This window comes from Pseudorca crassidens, chromosome 5, assembly GCF_039906515.1.
Source record: "Pseudorca crassidens isolate mPseCra1 chromosome 5, mPseCra1.hap1, whole genome shotgun sequence".
Classification (NCBI taxonomy): Eukaryota; Metazoa; Chordata; class Mammalia; order Artiodactyla; family Delphinidae; genus Pseudorca; species Pseudorca crassidens.
In genome coordinates, this window is record NC_090300.1 from 31,157,151 (window position 1) to 31,179,271 (window position 22,121).

General features: G+C 42.3%; 1 protein-coding gene across 1 annotated transcript in view; it reads right to left on the reverse strand.

Moving 5' to 3' along the window:
- Window positions 1-22,121, reverse strand: part of CLSTN2 (calsyntenin 2) — a 652,733-nt gene that overhangs the window by 390,782 nt on the left and 239,830 nt on the right. Inside the window, exon 2 of the mRNA XM_067737667.1 lies at window positions 14,268-14,390. Coding sequence (XP_067593768.1) covers window positions 14,268-14,390 — 123 coding nt within the window. The remainder of the gene's footprint in view (window positions 1-14,267; window positions 14,391-22,121) is intronic.

Genomic DNA, 22,121 nt, shown 5'->3' on the forward strand with positions numbered 1-22,121 from the left:
GCTGGGTCCGTGAGCCATGGCCGCTGAGCCTGCGCGTCCGGAGCCTGTGCTCCGCAACGGGAGAGGCCACAACAGTGAGAGGTCCGCGTACCGCAAAATAAATAAATAAATAAATAAATAATTAGCAAATAAAATTCAGTAGCATGAATTTTACAAGTAGAATTATACACTATGACGAAACAGGGTTTCTTTAGGGATGCAAGGTTGGTTTGATATATGGAAATCAATCAATGTTATCACCATATTGACAAACTAAAGAAGAAAAACCACACATTCATATCAATCAATACCAGAAAAAAATAATTTGACAAAATCAAAACCCATTTATGACAAAACAAGGACAAAAAAACTCTCAGAAACCTTGCAATAGAATTCTGCCTCAACTTGATAAGGAGAATCTACAAAAACCCTATACGTTATATTATACTTATTGGTGAAAGAGTGAATGCTTTTCTCTAAGTGCTGGAACAAGGCAAGAAAATCTCTCATTTCTAGTCAGTGCAGTAAGGGAATAAAAGGAAACAAAACTGTTTCTAATTGAAGATGACATGATTGTCTATGTAGGAGTTCAGCAAGGTTGCAGGACACAAAGCATAAAAATAAACATATAAAGGCAATTGCATTGGACTTCCCTGGTGGTGCAGTGGTTAAGAATCTGCCTGCCAATGCAGGGGACACGGGTTTGAGCCCTGGTCCGGGAAGATACCACATGCCGCAGAGCAACTAAGCTTGTGTGCCACAACTACTGAGCCTGTGCTCTAGAGCCCGTGAGCCACTACTGAGCCCATGTGTCACAACTGCCAAAGCCTGCACACCTAGAGCCGGTGTTTCTCAACAAGAGAAGCCACCACAATGAGAAGCCTGTGCACCGCAACAAAGAATAGCCCCTGCTCGCCACAACTAGAGAAAGCCCGCACGTAGCAACGAAGACCCAACACAGCAAAAAAAAAAAAAAAAGCAATTGCATTTTTATACATTAGCAGTGAATACATGAACAACAAAATTAAAAATACAATATCATATACAGTCGAGCCTTCTTTGTAAATTAAGTTCAGACATTTAGAGTCATGTCTGATAGACTACATGTGGGCGTGAGAGGAGGGGTGAGTGGAGACACCCAGTGGAAACCAGACAGCAGGCAAGAATATCTGCGCTTGTGGGAGGAAAGAGAAACACTACAAATGAGAAAAAACTCAGATGGTAGAGGGCAGAATCAGCGGCAGAAACTTGAGTGGAAGGTTACGTACCACAGCACAGCTCTGGCCTGCATGGGAACCTATCCTACATACCTAAAGCCTGGGAGCGCCCATCCATCTCTGGGAAGGGAGGACAGAAAGAAGTGTAAACACTAGGAGTCGAAACAACATTTCTGCGGGAACCCTCAGCAAGGGTGGACCGGAAGAGAAGAAAGGCCATTTCCTCCTTGGCTGAGAGAGAGGTGGTGAGGGGAGGTGATGAAGCCCTATTACTGGGCCAATCAGCATCATGGTGGAGCCCTAAGTTCAGTGTTAGTGTAACAAGCGTCACAGGTGGGCAGTGATGGAGCACGCACTGTTGGAGGCTGAGATAGAATACCCAAATGGTATGGCCAGCCCAGGGCAGACACCATAGGGGACGGGAAACAGCACTGAGAAGGATGGCCCAAAGATTGCTGAGGTGGAGGGACAGCAGAGGGGCAGGCAGCGGTGGGGGAAGTTGAGTGAGTGTTATATCTGGCATCTTACCTATTTAGGACTCTAAGAGAAAGACACAAAAAAGGCAAAGGGCCAAGGGGTGCTCTTGGACACTGGACTTGGGTCCAAAGAGCATCGTGTTTTTATCCTTGCAACCTTCAGCAAAACGGGCCAGGAGTGGGCTTTGCGGATATGCCCACACTTTCCAAATTGTTTTCCTTCTCTGACCTTGAAATTTTGCTATTAGTATCATTATTGTGCAGAAAGAACTCCTGCTACACTGGGATTCACCTTTTTACTAAAAAAAAATACAAAGTATTATATTTTAATAAAGTCCCAAGCTGACCGTTGCCAGGGATGTCATTTACCATGGCACTCAGCTGGAACTTAGATAAATAATAATAATTTTTTAAGTTTGTAAATCATAGTGAACTTGGTTTAATAGGCCCTCTCTCCAAACCTCTGAAAGGATGGCTCATAAAAAACTAATTAGTTTATACAGACTGTCAAGGTTCATGGAGGACAGCTGGCCTCTGATGCCTCATCTGTGATTACAGGCAGCTACAAGATCATAAAATCGAGCTCTGAACTCACGTCAAGGTATTCAGTGATCTCACGCCGGACACTGTGCCAAAGCAGAAGAGCTGAACTATAAATGCCTGCCTGTACTCCTGTTGGAATCTCCCAACAGGCGAAGACATTTAGGACTGGCATTCATCGGCCCCTAATTCCTATTAAAGTAAAACCATTGACCTTACAAATCCATGTTCATAATTAATATTTGTGATGGGGTCCGATTGCAGGCCTATTCAATATGGCTACTGTCTTAAGCTGCAGAGATAGCTTCTAGAGAAGGGATTTGAATCAGTATTAACTTGTCTAAGTTTGGCTATTAAACGGTCCAATTATGGACAGTTGCAGCTGGTTTTCAATTATCATTGGTGTCACCATGATGATCACCGGTTACGGCTTTTTAAGAGGATTTCTTCAGTGTTTTCAAATTCCCAGTGCCTTCTTCTCTATGCTGTTCCCTTATTATAACTTTCTTGGGCTCTTCTCTCTCCTGTAGCTCAAACAATGCCTCATGCCCTTAATATAGTAAACCACATTAACAGGTGGTTTTTATTTGGCCTCTTTGGTTTTCAGAGACAGAGACATAGTCATCTCAGGGCAGAGTGGAGACACAAGTACAGAGATCAGCAGGAAACCAGGACCACTCAGGAACTGAGGCCACAGTTCCCATCAGGGCCCACTTAAGACTCTGTTCCCTCTGGTCACATCTGTTTCTCCCTGGAACCAGCTGCCTCCTCTCAGTCTGCTGACCAAGCCCTTATACTGTGATTTGCATGTGTCACAGAAGTTTTACCTGCAACCCTCACCCTCCAGTGTGGTCCCTCAGTACTCAGACAGGAAGCCAACTGGCCTACGTGGTCTTTTCTACCCAGGTAGCAGGCCACAGGCCGGAACTAGCCAACTCATCAGAGTCAGATGTCCACTCCAGGTCCAGTCGCAGTCAGGCAAGGCGCCTGGGTCATGTGGCCTGGAATCTGGCCACCAGGGGCAGTGAGTGTGAAAGTACCATAGACACGCTGGCATCACACTTGTCAATAAGGCCATAGACTGGGAGTCCTTTACGCTCCGATGTCTTTGAGCTTGGAGCTGGAAGGGTGCCTGTGCCTTTTGAATTGTTTCTCCAGCAAAAGCAAAGGCTTTGTTTTTGTTTTGTATGTTTCCTGATTTGTTATATAAGGAGCTCTGGACTTTGGGCTTCAGTTGGGCCCATTGTCTTTGGCTGAGCTGGACAGAGTCAGGGACACTGACATAGAGATGAATGAAGCTAAGAGTGTCCTCAGGGACTGAGGCCAGGAACTTGACCTCAGGGGCACTGTGCCCACTCCCACCGAGTCCACCAGGCATGGGATGAAGCAGAACAAAGTGATGGCAAAACAGAACAGTGGTTAACAGGGAGCAGTAGAAAACAGTGCACCGGGGAGTCCTCCTGCAGAACAGAATCACCCTCAAAATCGGGACACCTGGCAACATTTTTCTGGCAGGAATATCAGGACTGCTCCAGGGAAGTCCAGTGATTGCTGTGTGCTCCCATTTTCCTCCCTTTTGAATCAGAATTTATTGTGTTTTTCCTTTCCCTGGAGGGTGTGTAGGGGAAGATAGATTATCTTTTTAGTTCACAGTTCTCTGGATCAAGAGCAGCTGCGTCCAGACCCGAGGAGGATCACAAAATCTTGGCTTCGAGCTAGATGCCATGACTGGATACCACTTTTGGGAGTCCCAGGATGCAGTGAGCATAGTTTGCCTGAAGAGGGATGTGAATAACTGTGGCCTAAGAGTAGTGATAGAATGACTGCACTGATGACCCTAACTTGTCACCTCTCTGTGCCCTTTGGTACTTTGCTCCCACTCTGGGCTTGGCCATGTGACTTGTTTACCTAGTGGGACAGTAACAAATTGTCCCAAGTAGCTGCTTGCAAAAGTCCTTGCACATTTCTGTGCTTTTAAGCTTCTCTGCAATCAGCACAGGAATATATATGCTCTGGCTAGCCTGCTGACACGCCTAAGATTACATTACTCTAGACCAGCCAGCCTACAGCCTGCCCATCAGCTGTCTGCAGACACCTGAATGAGCCCAGTTGGCATCAGCTGAGTCTGACTCAGATTAGCACAACTGCCCAATCAACAGGTAGACTCATGAGAGAGAATGAATGGCTCTTGTTCAATGATCCTAAGTTTTGCAGTGATTGTTGGACAGCAACACTTAACTGAGATGTCAACTTTACCATTTGGAATGACAACTTCTTTACTACTATGTTCTGAGCAAATTATACAATCTGACTGAACTTCAGTCTCTCCTTCTATAAAATAGGGTTAATGAGAATGCCTATTTCAGAGGACTGTTGTAAAAAGTAAATGTTGTACTGTGTGTAAAATATCTACTACAGTGCCTGCTATGTAGTATGGGCTCAATAAATGTTAGTGAATTTTCAGTGCTGTGTGTAAGTTGTTTCCTGTATAAGGATATATGATCAAGGGGACAACTTAGGGGTTAAAATCCACCTCTTTCCCTACTTACCAAGTAACGTGCTCTGGTGCAGGACAGTGTCTGAAAGAAGGGGCAGCTGTTTCTAATTGGCGCTGTTACCATATGGGCTGGCAACAGTCCTGCTATTATTATTAATTTTATTGTTACCTTTCATCTTGTTTTAGTGTACTGTCATTTACTCAGAATCCCAGGAGACTTGAAATTCCTGCATTCAAGGGCGTCTCTCAAGCTCTCTCTCAGGGCCAGCACTCAAGTTTTCCACATCCCTCCTGCTGGGGTAATTAACTCGATCCAGTTTATCAGGACCTTCTCAGTTTTGGCGGTGAAAGTCCCACAGCCTAGGAATCTCTCAGTCCCAGGCAAGCCTCCCTCCTTGAATGCCCCTTACTCTTCATCCTTATTGATGGAGAACAGCCCACACTACCCACTGGTTCTCCCTTAAGCCTTAGTTTTACCTGGAGCATGACTTCACCTTCACTAGAGTCTTCTCATCGAGAAGGTCAGGGTCACTGGTGGAGAGCTTCCTACCTCCAGTCACCTACCTCCAGTGACCTCCAGTCAGCCCCTGTTGTGGGGATTTACCTGGGACCCTCTCCCTCTTCCTCTTCCTTGACTGACCACCCCTTGCTCCCAAGCTCCTTCCCCTGCACTGTGGCTCTAGTCCCTCCTCCAGCCATCCCTTGTGACCATGTGTGACCACACTCACAGGGTCTCCAGCTGCCGCCAAAGAACCCAGTCCAGCCAGGCTCCTGTGGAGAGGTCTGGGATACCAGGATTAAGCATAGAATGTGATGGAGGAGAAGTGAGCAGTAGAATCTTTATGATGAGATGGGCCATCCAAAACTCACCAAGGCTACATGGCCTGAGAGAAGTTAAAACCAACAACAACAAAAGGTCACGTGGCAGGGGATACACAGACAGACAGTTTCAGCAACACTGAGAGCCACTTTCGGGTGGACCAAGAAAGAGGATAATTAACAAGAAGAAAAAAGTGGAAAGATTTGTTATAGCCAAGAGAAAAAATTCAGGGCAAAGACCCCAAACTCATGGGCAGCAGAGAACCAGGGAAGCTCCTTATTCTCCCTCTGGCAGAGCAGCTCCACCCTAGAAAGTGTGGCGGCAGGAGTGCTGTGTTCTCTTCTCAGTGAGGTTAGGGCTTTGTGCTCCCAGCTCCCGGTGCCCAAGGATGACCTGATGGCTCCTGTCTACCCCCACTGGAGCTGAGGTCTGCCTCCTGACCTGCTCAGCCCTCAGCAGACAGAAGGGAGATATAAAACGTGTGAAAGGGGAAAATTGGAGTGAATGCAGTGCCCGTGAAGGGATAACCAGGAAAGGACCCCATTATGCTCCCAACCCCACACCCATCACCGTCAAGGCTGGCAGCTGCCAAGCTGGCAGAAGAAAGAGAACCAAGGAATAGAGACGATCAACACTTCAATTCCAGAGTGATGGATACATCAGGCCTGCCTTTCTCCCAGCCTGCCTCGCGAGCCCCTCCAGCAGCAGCAGAATCGGGACCATAGGTGCGGTCCAATAAGCCTTGCTGCTTCTGGGGACTACAAAGGGAACTTTTCATTGTCACCCCCCTCCCCGTCCCCCCAGTGATCAAAAGCATCAACTTGACCAGATCTTCTGTCTTATTTACTGGTTGTTGTGCCTTCAGCCCTCAATTTTTTTCAACTTTAAAATAACTTCTGTATCGTTCTCAAATCACATCTTGCCTACAGCTGGAAACGCTTAGATCACAGTCACTGTAGTGAGGGGGAGACATTGCCATAGGGATGGAGGCCTGAAGCCTGCAGAGAAGGGGACAGGGGAGGGGACTCTGCCACAGGCTGCAGACAGGGGTGGGAGTCCCCTCCAGTCCTTACTTCCCAGTCTAATCTGAACCCCACCATCTGCTCGAAAATTGGGCAATCACAGATCATAACAGCAGAAACATTTGACAACACAATCTCAACCTGTCACTGAAAATAGGACACATCTGTTTATTTTATTTTATTTTTTACTTACTGTCTATGAACTAAACCATAAACATAAAATCCTGACTCCTATGTTTATATAAGAAAGGTATTTTAAGCAAAGTTGCCCATGGCAGTGTAATTTTTTTTAAATGGGAAAATCTTGTAAACAACTCAAATATACAAAACCCAGTAGCATGATTAAGTAAACTATGATGCAAGTATATGATATATAATTATGCCTACATTTAAGGAGTATTTTTTTAATCCGTTTCAATCTGCTTGGAAAATGTTCTGTGCAAAGAAAAAAATAAAAAAAGGCTCTGAACCATACATACTATATCCAAATTAATAAGACCTATGTATCTAGACATGAATAAAAACAGGCCGGCAGGGCTTTAGGAGTGTGCGTATACTGTTTGACTCTTTATTCTTTTTAGTAATTTTCACATGTATTTGAATGAATAGATGCTGGTTCCTGTTTCTGCTAGATTCCGACTCTGTGTGTGAGTTATGTGGCTACTTCCCCAAGGCAGTAGCCCACACTGTAGATTCCAGAGCTAAGTCTACACCTGATTCTCTGCAGGCCCTGCTATGCACTGACCTCTGGCTGAGGCCAAGTGAATGCTCAGAGAGCAGGGTGGGACACCACTCTCTGGCCCTCAGGAATGAGCCCCGCGGCAACCAACTTGGAACGCAAAGGCGCCTCCGTGGTGAGGCTGACACAGACGGCCCCTCTGCTTGCCAGGACCACAGGTCAGAGAGCCGTGGGGCAGGACAGACCGAAGATGGCTGTGTCCGGTGCCAGTGATCCCGAGGTTGCTGGATGGGGCAGTGAGGCCTGGATGTGACCGTTGCCTGGTATCCACGTGGTACTCAGCCAAAGACCTCTTTTATGGCTTTTTGCCACTGCCATAAATTACCTAAATACTTATTTACTTACAGTTTTCTTTAAATGTCTTTAAATTTTTCTTTAAGTTTTAAAAACTTCATTGAATTTATTTAAAAAGAAAACTGAAAAGCCAGCAATATGTGCCTCAAATAGAGCGTAATCTAAATAAAATACAACAGAATGTTATTAAAATTCTAGTGCAATGCTGTTGCCTACGGAGGGCTATTGGGATAGCGCTTGCTTTTTGTCAAAAAGAGAGATTAGCAAGTGTTTGAGGGTACTGAAGACATCTTGAGCCTCCCAAATTGCACCTCTCTCCTTGACATAATCAGAAAAATTAAAAAGTTAAAAGGGAATGGATTAGCACGGGATTCAACTTTCTTTAACACTATGTCCGGGTACCATGGAAATCTTCTGCCAGTGACATATACCTCAAACACCGGACAATCGGCAGAGGGGAAAGAAGGCAGGACTTGGAGTCTGAGGGTCTGGAATTGAGGGACAGGGCTGGTCTGTCCTCAGCTTGGTAACCTGGAGCAGTTACTTAATTTCTCTAAGTCCCAATGTCCTTATTTACAAAACCGAATCATAATAGCTGACCTACTTTTTCCACAGGGTTGGTGTGAGGCTTGGATGTCATTTTGTGTGTTCAGGAGCTGGCACACGTGTGTGTGTGTGTGTGTGTGTGTGTGTGTGTGTTTATAATAAAAGGGCACATGGTCTGCGGCAATCTGAAAGTATATCTTGCAACGAATAGGTTACTCCACAGGGATAAATGATAGGTAGAATGTAAGGGGACGTTCATTTTCAGCTAACGTTTACAGAGTTCTGCACAATTCACAAACGACTTTCCCCTGCATTGGTTAACTGGTTGTCCCCAGACTGCCACATAACCAAACAACACAGGCAACGTAGCTTGGTGGTGCAAGTGGGTGACGGCATCAAGCCTTCAGAACAAACTCCAAGCTTACTTTTCTTCTTTCCTTAACATCATCATCACAGATTTTAATCACACCGTTGTAATCAACCTAAAATGAATAAAACACGGCTATTGATGATAATGAGAATTATTACTCTGACTACTCTCATTACTACCCTTGCTAGGATCATCAGAGCTGATACACTGGACATCTCCTGGCTGCCAGTGCTTTTGCATTAGTATCTCATTTAATCCATGCATTAACCCAGGAATAGGTACTGTGTTTACCTCCATTTTAAATATAAGGAAACTGCCCCTCAGAGGAGTTCAGTACCTTATCTAAGACCATATAGCTGGTCAAAGGCAGAGGCTAACTGTGAAACCACGTGCGTCTGCTCAGAGCCTGGGAGTGCTCACAACCAGGATTCCTTTTTCGCTATAAGACACCATCGCTCTACAAACCCCCAGGGAGGATCTCTGCCATTGGGCAGCTTTGGGGCCCAGAGCACAAGCAAGGGCCCTGGGTGAGTCCAAAGGCAAGGAGGCAGATAGATGGGCAGATGCTGCACAGAACAAGGAGGATCCATGGAGACAACCGTGGAGGGAAAAGCACCTTCTGCTACAACCGGTTAATCGAACCAGGCCAAATCATGCCCCAGGCAATTTTCTGGGCAGCCTTCAGAGAGTCACCCAGGCTGGGAAGTCAATTGTGCTTGATCGTTCTCTGTAGCCCTGTGCTCCCCAAAGATAAGTCCAGACTGGCCCAGTGTAGACAAATGAGCAGTTCTATTACTTCTGAAAGGCCATCTAATTCCCTTCAAATTTAAAAGTTTCCACGGTTTCCTAACAGGCCTCAGTGGGGCTCATGCAGAAATTAATAAGCTCACGGTGTGCCCAGCTTGCTTTCATTACCATTTTTTTTGCCAAGCAGTGGACAGAATTTGCATTATGACTCAAGGATTTTTCTGTATGTGATTCTCTAAGATCATGTCCACTGAGCTCAGACACCGGGTTGGGAACTGAGTCAGGTCTCATGGACTTGACTGAGGTCTGAGGGAGGTTTCACTGACTGAGAGAGAGCGCCTCTGCGAATCAGCTGGGTCAGGAATCAAACGCAAATATCACAGGGAAAGGGAATTCACTGCAAGGATGAAAGCCCTGGGCTCCAATCCCAGCCCCACGGCTAGCCTGCTCTGGGACACTGAGTAACTTTCTTGGGCTCCCTGAGTCAGTGATCTCCTCTATGAAAGGAGAAGAGAGAAGGATCATGAAAAGTAAACTCAAATCTACAAAACTTCTACTATATCTTGAATCTTTGCAACATGCATCCTAGACATTCTTTAAATTTAATCAACACAGCAACCCTGGGAAGCTTATACATTTATTCCACAGATGAAAAGAGTGAGACTACTGTAATTGGTGAATCCATCTTATTGCCATGAAACCACACCGTCAGAATGAGCCAAACAGGGTCAGGGAAGGAGAGATGTGTGTGAATGTGACCACAAATGCACACAACTTCTCTGGAAAGCATTTTAACAGGTTTCAGAACTTTAAAATATTTGACCAATTAATTCCAATTCTGAAACCCATCCAAATGATAGAATCAGAAATGTAGACACATATTGTAATAAAAAAGACGTGAAATAGATAAACTGCCAGTCATCTGACACCAGTCTGAATGGCCATCATCAAAAAGTCTACAAGTGATAAATGCTGGAGCGGGTGTGGAGAAAAGGGAACCCTTGTGCACTGCTGGTGGGAATGTAAATTGGTACAACCATTATGGAGAACAGTATGGAGGTTCCTCAAAAAATTAAAAAAACGAACCACCATAGGATCCAGCAATCTCACTTCTGGGTATATACCCAAAGGAAATGAAATCAGGGTCTTGAAGAGATTATCTGCCTTCCCATGTTCATTGCAGCATTATTCACAATAGCCAAGATACGGAAACTACCTTCTGGCAACGGGTGAATGAATAAAGGAGATGTATACAGACATTATTCAGCCGTGAGAAAGAAGGAAATCCTGCCCTTTGTGACAATATGGATGGACCTTGAGGGCAGCATGCTAAGTGAAATGTCAGACAGAGAATGATAAATACTGTATGATATCACTTATATGTGAACAGTGAAAAAGCTGAACTCATAGAAACAGACAGCAGAATGGTGGTTACCAGGGGTTGTGGTGGAGAAACGTGGAGATGTCAGTCAAAGGGTACAAACTTCAAGTTATGAGTTTGGGAGATCTAATGTTCAGCATGGTGATTAGAGTTAATAATATTATATTATATGGGCTTCCCTGGTGGTACAGTGGTTGAGAGTCCGCCTACCAATGCAGGGGACACAGGTTTGTGCCCCGGTCCAGGAGGATCCCACATGCCGTGGAGCGGCTGGGCCCATGAGTCATGGCCGCTGAGCCTGCGCGTCCGGAGCCTGTGCTCCGCAACGGGAGAGGCCACAGCAGTGAGAGGCCTGCGTACCGCAAAAAAAAAATAATAATAAATAAATTATATTATATTAGATACTTGAAAATTGCTAAGAGAGTAGACCTAAAATATTGTCACCACAAAAAGAAATGGTAATTATGTGAGGAGACGGAGGTATTAGGTAACACTATGCAGTGGTAATCATTTTTGCAACATATAAGTGTATCAAGTCAACACGTTGTATGCCTTAAACTTACACAATGCTATATGTCAATTATATCTCAATAAAGCTGGAAAAAAATAAAAGAATGGTAAACTATAGAATATTCATTGAGTTGGAAATCATGCAGCCATTTAATGAGATGCAGAAGAGTATTTAATAAAATGGTGTATTTTCATTAGTAGGAAAAATAAGTTATAATATTGAATATAAAGTGTATCACTATTTTTGGATTAAAACAGAGTAGCAAAATGACTGGAAAGAAATACACTAAAATGTTAACAGAGACTCTCTCTGGGGGTAAGAAGATTTCACATTTTCTACAATAAGCACATTGTCGTAAGCAGGAGATATATAACAAGCTATTTTATATCCCTGAATTTTGTATTTATCTACAAAATTCAATCATGATTTTTATTTCAATGAGTGATATTTTAGGTAGGAAATTTTTCTTAAAAAGTTTTTAAAGAGGGAAAATCTCAAGAGAAACAACACAGAGCAAAAGTGATACGGGTGGAACCATCCCCCCATGAGCTTATAGCTCATCTCACTGGCTAAGCTGGAAATAAAGACCACTGGGATGAGGGTGGAAAAACTGACACACAATACCAGAGCAGTTGATAAGGGGGGGACCAAAAGCTGCAGTTGACTTCAAGAAGTGATGGAGCTGGCAGATACGAATTTTTCAATTTTATGAGAACGATAGGGATCTGAAATAACTCTTCAGTATTTTATTTTTAAGATAAATGTTTTAAGATAAATGTTCTTTGCAGCATGCATGGCTGGTTAGTGTTTGTGTCCTGTCTCAGAGCCAATCATAAATAACACTGAGAAAAATAGCTTTGACCATTCTAAAAAGCACCTTTACTTTTTACCCATAAGAACTTGGAAGATTATATTTTGATGCATTTAGCTAGATTTTTTTTTTAAACGTAGCTGCCAATATCAGGCGGAGTGTAGAGATTGTCTTCAGATGGAAATAACTGCTCAGGGCTTCGCTTAGAAGCAAACCTTAGTTTCAAGAGGTGTCAGAACACCTGCGGTCACATCTGATGGTGTGAATACAACTTCAAGTTTAAAAGTATTTGATGGATTTAGAATTGAAGGAAATCCTTTGGTCAATCTTCAGGTGAAATGATTAACTGTCCTTCAGGTCGACAACCGAGGAAGGTAAGTGTTTGTAATCCAAACTTTCAAATAGCAGATTTGTTTGAATTTTTTTTTTTCCATTTTAGTCTTTACATTAGAGTTTATAAGTTTACTGTAGAACAGCTTGTTCAACGACCTCAGTTTCCTAGTACACTACTGGATGAGAACAGGGCTACACTGAGGCGGACACAACGAATAAACAGACACATCCCTCACTTTTAAAGTGTTAGCCTCACTACCTTACAGTGACTTAAAAGCATCTGTTTACTTCCCATTTAATATGTCATTAGTTTTTTCTCTTGTATCTTAAAGAGGGGTCACATACTTGAATGGAAAGATGAATAAAGGACCTGCACATGCTCAGTCTAATGAGGGAAGCCGCAACACAACTCTGTATTTCAGATCTAATTCATCAAGATAAACCAGAATCCTGCAGGTTTTATGCAAACTTTCCCAACTTCTAAATGCTGTCTCTATTTCATTTTTTAAAGCACACAGTGCATGCCAGTCCAAACATTCCCATGACCCAAACATTTTTGCTAGTGTTTGTTTTAAAATCTCATTTCCAGGGGGTTGGTGAGAATTGCTGATTAACCTCAGTATAGTTATGTCCAAGAAGGGGATGAGTTGGAATATTCCCAGGCTGGTAAAGAAGGTCTGGGGAAGACACCTCATCTACTGTGGAAAAGACAGCATGGGATTCACACTGCCAAGTGGCCTTTGGTTGAGCTGGGACCTCTGAGGATGGCTGGAAGATGTATGGAAATGTCCCAACTCTAAACACCATGGAAGTCACAGTTAGGTACCCTTGGTGGTTATCATTCTACATAAAATAAAGATTAAGCCTTCTTCTGAGAGTCTAGACTATCTCCCCCATGCTCTGCGAGAATGCTTATGGGTTTGTCTTCACATAAGGCTGAATTTCCCCATTTAACTCACCCCCTCACTCCTTACTTTATAATGTTCTGTAATGAAAAACAGGACTTCACAGAGCTTATCTCTTAGAAGTGTGAAAGAGCCATTTTTTTCTGCCCAAGTAGCTCATAACGTAACAGACAAACTGTCAGAAAAACTAGACTTCATCATGGTAAAAACCTCAGCCTGGCACCCATCAATCATAAAGCAATCTTCCAGAAATCTTGAAAACCTTCATTAAATGTCCTGTCTTTCTTCTGACAGTTATAAAATGTTAACAATATCATTCATGATGTAGGCATCTTCAGAAATTCTTTGTCCAACCCCTCCCCACCCCGCCCCGCCATCACCCATCCCCTTTTCTTTGCCAAAATCTATGGAAACGTGAGACACAGCCATCTTCTTTCACACACCCCTCCTGGGATCTGGCCCTTGCAGGAGGTTAGAGGAGGAAGCAGTGGTCATCTTGATGACAATGAGAAAGCTCTCAAGCTGCAAGGGCAAATGGCACTGCCCCCAGATTCCTCCTCTAAAAGCCACACCCATTTTGAAGCTCAAGGGCACAAGTCTGTCCTACCCTGAGCAAATAACTCCCCATCCTTTTTTCTTTCCTTTTTCTCTTGTCAATCTACCAAGTTACAAGTCTTCACCCGTTCGTGATATGTGGGTAGTGGGGACAGTGGGTTACACATCTTCTCGTGTCGATGAGAAGATACAGAATTTTCCCTCTGTCTAGAGGGAAAATTCCCCCACAGGCCTTGCTGACCCAGCTTTTCCAACTCCAGAGGCCACTTCAGCAATATACCATCTCTCACAACAAGAAGATATAAGGGTCTTGCATTGCAGGCAACACCAAGGAGAAAAACCATAAGGAGATACAGAATCCACACCAGGAATCAGAAGAAGCATACAGCTTTGAAAGCACAAGCCGATCTGTGAGAGCCACAGGTAGTGACAAGAGCAATGAAGCCCAAGCCTGGGTTTCTTGGAGGTTTCCCGACTTGTCTCCCAAATGAGCAGAGCCCAACCATGCTAAGCTATCATCTCACCTGCAAAAGGAACCGGTGCATCTTTATCCAGGGCGACAAGTGGTGGGTCCAAAATGACTGTGTCGTTGTTCTCTGTTATGACCCCATGATACGAAGTCTCAATCCATGGCTTGTGCTTGTTCACTGGAAAACAATGGAAAAAAAAGATTGACTTTTAAGATCATTATTTGAATCCATAATAATATTATGAATATTGCCCAAATCCCATTATTTCTATTTCTAGATGCCCAATATAGATATTTTAAAAAGTTAATCAAAAGCTTTAATTCTTAAATGCTACTATCTATTCAGAGATGTTTCAGAGTTAAAATCCATTATCAATCAACAAACTAGCAGATTACAACTGCGTGCTGGGATTTCTGACCTCAATCTTATCCAATCCATCATTAGGAGCTGTTACTAAATTTTATATACATGTATATGGATAAGTACCAACAAATGTGTAAATATACAACAAACATTTTAATATTTTCTGATCCATTAAAGACTGAGTCTATCTAAATGGTCTAAATTATATAGCATTTTAAGTTGCTCTTCAATAATTTGATCAGCTGAATGATATACTGTATAATGTACAATTAATACACTTAAAATGCATATCATATATATATTACTAGTTGAGGTGCCCCCGCCCACAAAAGATGGATTGGAGTCCTAACGTCCAGTACCTTGCAATGTGACTTTATTTGAAGATAGGGTCTTTACAGAGGTAATCAAGTTAAAATGAGGTTATTACGGTGGGCCCTAATCCAAAATGACTGGTGTCCTTATAAAAAGGGGAAATTTAGCCACAGAGACAGACATGCACACAGGGAGAGCGCCACGTGAAGAGTGAAGTTGTGCAGTCACAAGCCAAGGAACTACCAAAATCTACAAGAGAGACCTTCAGAGCAAACATGGTCCTGCTGACAATCTGATTTCAGACTTTTGGCCTCCAGAACTGTGAGTCAATAAATTCTTGCTGTTCTAAGACACCCAGTTTGTGGTACTTTGTTACAAGCAAATGAATACAAGATAACTTAAAGTCAACCAGCACTAAGACTTGTACCAGGATTGGTGTAATAGTCCTATGTGAAAATCTTATCTGGTGAATATCCTATTTCTGCTAATTCCAGCCCCTTGATTTGTCTCTGGCCCAGCTCTCCTATGTGAATGGCTGCAATGGTCTCTTGACTTGTCTTCCAGTAAGAAGTCTTGTCCCATTCCAATCCATCCTCCACACTGACATTAAGAGTGATCTTCCTAAAGTAGTGATCTAATTCTTCAACTGGGAGCTCCTTGGTTTGTCCTTTTCTTCCCCCAGAGGAATCTGGGTGCAGAGTAGCTGCTTTCGAAATGAAATGACAGATTATAGGGAGCCCTAGAATAACCAAAGCTGTCCTAATGCTAATCCTCACAACCTGCTTCACAGTTTAAGAGACGTTGTCACATATGTAATGCTCCCCCCAGCAACCTGAGAGGTAGGTGTGATCATTATGGAAATGACAAAGAAACCACTTTCACAAGGGGTGACTTTCCCAAGATGGCCACAGGGTTAATAACTAACAATGGTGAAAACCCAAAACTCTTTCCTACATCATGATATCCAAAAGGTGCCCCCCCACACACACTCATATCATAATATATGTAATACACATTACACTATATAACCCACATTATAATATATATTATACACACAATACATATTACATATTGTTTCAATAGCCATGGCAAAGCAAAAGCTTATATATAGATTTGAGAACAGATCTGTGGCAGTGGCTCTGTCCCCTTCCCACTTCATCATGCTTTGAAAGGTCAGTTAAGAGCTGTTCCAGGATTGGTGGTAGGCTCAACCTGGGCCACTGTTTTGCCCTTTGTCACCCATTCCACAGCAACCATGAACTAACCGAGGGGCCGTTTAGCGGGGCATGGACATATGCGTTGCTATTCTCAGTTGTTGGCCTCTGAGACCTATTTCTGATGATTGAATCATGCCCAGGGTAGAGAGTCCGTTGCCTAGAGCAAGTCTTAATGGGGCAGCAGGCTCAGCCATGCTCACTTGTTGGCATTCAAACTAGTGCTTCATTACGGACCCTGGAAGAATTACAGCCACTCTGGGTTGTCCCCACACTCCTTTGCTCTTTTATTAGCCATCAACACAAATGCAATGTAAATAATTTGCGACTGTTGGGAAAAATAATTAACCTTTTTTTCCTTTAATTAAACCTAGGGGCCTATTCATTAGAAATGTGTACAGAAGATATACCAGGAGCTTACCCAGTGTTGCAGATTCATGCACCACTTGGCTCAGTGGCAGACAACGGAATCTAGAGTCACGGCTGCTGGGCTGTGGCCCTGGTTTAGCCACTTCAGGGCTGATTCAGTGCAAGTCAGTTGGCCACGCAGCATCTCAACTCCCTCAGCTATAAAATGGGGAAGATGACACCGCCCACAGGGTTGTCATGTCATTCAGATGTCCTCCACTGGCCACATAGCCCCTGCTCTTTCATTACCCCCCTGCTCTCTGGGCAGTGAAAGTGTCACAGGAAAGGTGCTCTGCAGACCCTGAAGTTAAGAAGTCGAGATTTCTGCATCATTAGTGGGGATTCTCCTCTCTATCACTACTATAGTTAGTTGAGTACCTACCACATATTAGGCATTTTACATTCATTCATTAATCCTCACAACAACCCCTCTAGATGAGACGTCGTATCTCATTGTACAGGTGAGGAACTGAGTCTCAGAGGGGTTTAGATATTCCCTTTTTGGAAAATAAAGAGGTTCATATTCCTAAAATTTCTTCATTTCTCTCTCACTTTCTAACTTCCTTCAGATCTATCTCAACTTTGCTTTGTCAAGGTTGATAAACATTTGCACTTTGATGAGTAACCCCAATGAAATCTTCTTTGCTTTGTGTATAGATCAAATCCTCAGGTTTGCAAACCAGTAACTTAAATTTACATTATTTTGACTACAAGGATACCATTCATGGCTGAGCCAATTATCGTGCAAGGATTACTTTTCCTTCCTAGTGGTCCAACCATCATTCCAAGAACACCATTCCTTGTATAGAGACCAGTTGGATTCTTGATTCATTCATTCCATCAAATGGCTGGATCATCCTCCATTTTAACTTGCATTATATTTGGAACCAGCCTCCTTCATTTATTGTTTTTAACTTTTTATTTTATATTGGAGTATAGTTGATTAACAGTGTTGTGTTAGTTTCAGGTGTACAGCAAAGTGATTTAGTTATACATATACCTGTATCCATTCTTTTTCAAATTCTTTTCCCATTTAGGTTGTGTCATAGTAATACTGAGCAGAGTTCTGTGTGCTATACAGTAGGTCCTGGTTGGTTATACATTTTAAATATAGCACTGTGTGTACTTATCAATCCCAAACTCCCTGACTATCTCTCCCCCCAACCTCACCCTTCTGCCCTGGTGACCATAAGTTTGTTCTCTAAGTCTGTGAGTCTGTTTCTATTTTGTTAATAAGTTCATTTCTATCATTTCTTTTAGATTCCACATATAAGCAATATCATATTGTTTATTTTTTGTTTTCTGAACTTAATGATTGTCTTGATTGTCTTTTTATTTCTGCTGAGTAATGAAACACAGAACTACTTCCCCACATCCCAACAATATTATAGCTTTTTAATCTTTCCATCTATTACTCATTCCTCATTTGTAAAATGGAGACACTTTCTTCATGGGAATATTGTAAAAACTGCATGATCATTTAGGCAAATCTAGTACTCCTGACATGACTAAGCATTCAAATACTCTGAAGTCCCCCTAGCTCATCTCACGCTTCTGAATGGTTGAAGTATAACCTTACATTCTCAGAGGTATTTAGTCCAGCTTCATTCATTCAACAAATATCTATGGAGTACTTAAAATGTGCAAAAACAGTCTAAACATCGGCGGTAAAATGGGGGAAAATGTCCCTGAAAAAAGCATTTGACAAAATTCAATATTCATTCATAATTAAATCTATCAACAAATGAGGAATAGAAGGAAACTTCTTCACTCAGATAAAGAGCTTTTATAAAAATCTATAGCTAACATCATACTTAATGATTGAAGAGTGAATATTTTCCCACTCAAGTTGGAAATGAAAAAGTAAAATTGTCTTTATTTTCAGAGAACATGATCATCAATGAAGCAAAATCTACAAAAGTACTACTAGAGCTAATAAATGAGTTGAGGAAAGTCACAGGATAGAAAGTCAATCTATAAAAATCAATTGTATTTCTATGTACTAGAAATAACAATTGGAAATTTAAACTTATTAATATAATAGCATCAAAAAATGAAACATTTAGGAATAACTTTCACAAAATACATGCAAGATCTGTAAATTCTCTAAGATATTGCTGAGAGAATTTAATGAAGACCTGGAGAGGTCTTAGTGGAGAGATAGACAGTGTTCATGATCTGGTAGACTCGATATAGTTAAGATGTAAATTTTCCCCTAACTGATCTATAAGTGTCAATGCAACCCAAGTCAAAATAATAGCAGAATTTTTAAAATGGTTAAGCTAATTCTAAAATTTATATGAAAATGAAAAAGACCTGATATAGCCAAAACAATTTTGAAAAAGAAGAGCGAAGTCGGAGGACTTACACTACTTGATTTTAAGACTTATTATAAAGCTACTGTAATCAAGACAGTGTGATACTAACATAAAGATAGACGTACAGGTCAATAGAAAGAATGAAGGGTACAGAAATAGACACACATACATATGGTCAATTTCTGACAAAGGTTCCAAGATAATTCAGTGGGGGAGAAGATAGTCCTTTGATTAAATGTTACTTTGGAACTTCAATCCTACTGCTCATCATACACAAAAATTGTCTCTAAATAGATCATGATCTTAAATGTAGGAGTTAAAATTACAAAACCTTTAAAAGAAAGCAAAGGAAAAAAACCCCTGAGTGTCCTTGGATTAGGTGAAGATATATTAGAAGGGACAAAAACAAGCATGAATCATAAGAGATAAAATTGATTCATCAAACTTTATAAAAATATAAATTTCTATTCTTGGAAAACAATTTTAAGAAAATATTTTAAAGTTACAGACTATGAGAAAATATTAAATAAGCATAGCTCATAAAGGACTTGAATCCAAAATTTATAAAGAACTCTTACAACACAAAAATAAGACAAATAATGTTTTTTTTTAAAGGCAAAAATTTGAACACACTTGTCACCAGAGTAAATATATGAACAGCAAATAAGAACAAGAAAAGATGTTCAACATTAATAGTTATCAAAAATGTGTAAATTAAAGCCACTATGGGATATCACCATGTCACTACTAGAGTGGTTAAAATAAGATGGACAATACCAAGTTCTGATGAAGATGTGAAGCAACTGAAAGTCATCCATTGCTGGTAAGAATGTAAAATAATATAGTCACTTCGGAAACAGTTTAGCAATTTCTTATAAAATGGCTCAGCAGTTCCATTCCTAGGATTTATCCCAGAGAAATGAAAACATAAATTACACAAAAACCCTTGTAGGTAAATGTTCATAGACTCTTTATTCAGGATAGCGCCAAAGTGGAAACTAAAATGGCCATCAGCTAGTGAATGGATAAACAAATTGCAGTATGTCCATACAATGAACACCTACTCCGCACTGAAAAGAAATCAACTGATGCGTGCGACAAAATGGATGAATCTCCAAAGGATTTCACTGGTGAAATGAAAGAAGTCAGACACAAAAGACTTCATGCTGTTTGATGCCATTCACATGACATTCTAGAAAACGCCGAAGTATAAGGATAGATAACAGATCAGTAATTGCAAGGTCTGCTTGCAAAGGGGCACAAGGGAACTTTCTGGGTTGAAGGAACTGTTCTGTATCTTGATTGTGGTGATAGTTACACGTCTAATGTGTCTTTGTTGAAACTTATCAATTTGCACATTTAAAAAGAGTGAATTGTATTGTGCGTAAATTATACTTGAATAAATATGGGACAAAATCAAAGTCCTTATCCTCAAGAGACTCTCAGACTAGAAAGGGATCCACGATACCAGTGTAGCAAGAGGTAGGTAAGAAGAGGAAAAGCAGACCGCTATGGAAAAAGAGAGAAGTACTCACCCCACCATGGTAATCCAGAATTACCTCCTGGAGAAAGTAGATTCTAAGTCCTGAGCAGTAAGAATTAAGCAGGGATACAAGATATGGAGGGTCCCAGGCAGAGGAACATTGCATGGGCAAGGGCCTGATGGTAAAGGCACCCTGCTACACCATGGGAGGGAATGTGAATAGTTATATTTGGTTGGAGACCATAGCTTGAGGGGCAAGGCCAGCTAAGAGGCTGGACTGATGGATATCATCTACATCACCCAGGGCTTATTGGCTTGCACAGAATCATCCAGGAACCATTTCCAAACTCTGACTTCAAGAGACACTGGAGAACCATCTCCTTTCCAGAAAGAAGCAATAGGTATTGATGCTGGTGGCTCGGCTGTAATTTCCTATTTAATCTCTTCCCTTCCCTGACAAACGTTTTGCCTTTTTGTTCCAAGAGACTGAGGCCAGTCAGCACACGCTTTGCTCCATTTGGTTGTAACTTCAGAACTGACTTTTCATCGGTTCTTCACGAGATAATGTCCCTGTTTGCTATACAACCCCTCTTGAGGCTGAACTCTGTCATATCATGCCCCCTTAGGAACTGCTTCTTGCCTCTGTCCTGTCTCCTTTCCATGATGTTTCAGCACCTGGAAAATGCCTGTGTCTTTGCACTCATATAGAGGAAATGCCAGTGTGATATTTCTGCTCCATTTATATAGAGAAATTAGGTCTTGCCCCTCAGTGCGCCTTTAACTAGAACACAGATGCATCCGCAGAACACGCCTTGGCTCTCGTCTCTCAGCTTCCACTCAATGCACCCACTGAAAAGCTGCATTAACTCTCAATCCAAGCAGCAGGGCCAAGGGGCTGATGATTCACCCTTTGAGTCTTTCTACCTACATCCTTCAATTAACCCTCTGGCCATTGCTAGCTCCTCAATCCTCAGAATTCTCCCTGGGTAAAAGTGAATTGTGAGTAAAAACATACCAGACTGATTGCAAAATGCTCCAGTGAGGTTAACTACATCCTAGGAAACGGGTCACTCTAGTGACTGTCAGGCTGTTCTGCCTGCCATGCCCAGTTTCCCCTTCTGACTCCATCCCCTGGTAGAATTGCCTAGACCACGGGGCATTCGTGGGTGGAGTAGGCTGGGCCAATTGGTTGGATCTTTAAACTTTCATTTAAGAGGCCGAGAAACTATAATGTATTTGGCGATGGGCACTTGAGGTGAAAATTCATAAGGAGTTGGGGCTGGCGTTCATGCAGTGATCACCCAACCCAACATTTAGACGGAGATGGAACGCTATTAAAATTCAAGAAAGCTAATCGGTCAGGAGACAGAGGATTTGGGAGCCGACATACAGAGAGAAGAGAAGCACCCCAAGCAGCTGCAGAAGATATAGAGGCTGGCCCCCCATCCTGTTCTCCAGTCCTGGCCCCGCTCACCCTTCACTGACTCGCCAGCCTGCCGTGGCTTGCCTGAGGCTCCCAAGTGAAGCCTTTCAATAATTCTTCCCCCAACCATCATTTTTTAAGTTTGCAGTAGTTTGAGTAGGTGTCTGTTCTTGCAATAAAATGACTCCTAACTACAATAATTGTCATAGCATTTCAAAAAGTATTTTTATTCCTTGCTTCGGAGTGAGGGTGGGATGGGATCTGTGTCTAGGTGGAGGTAAGCCTGCCTAAGGGCAAATCTGGTCCTGACTTCCCTGCCTAGGATCCATCAGAAGCTCTCCTGCTCTCCAACCACAAGATCAGGGAAGCCACCCAAAGACCCCCGCT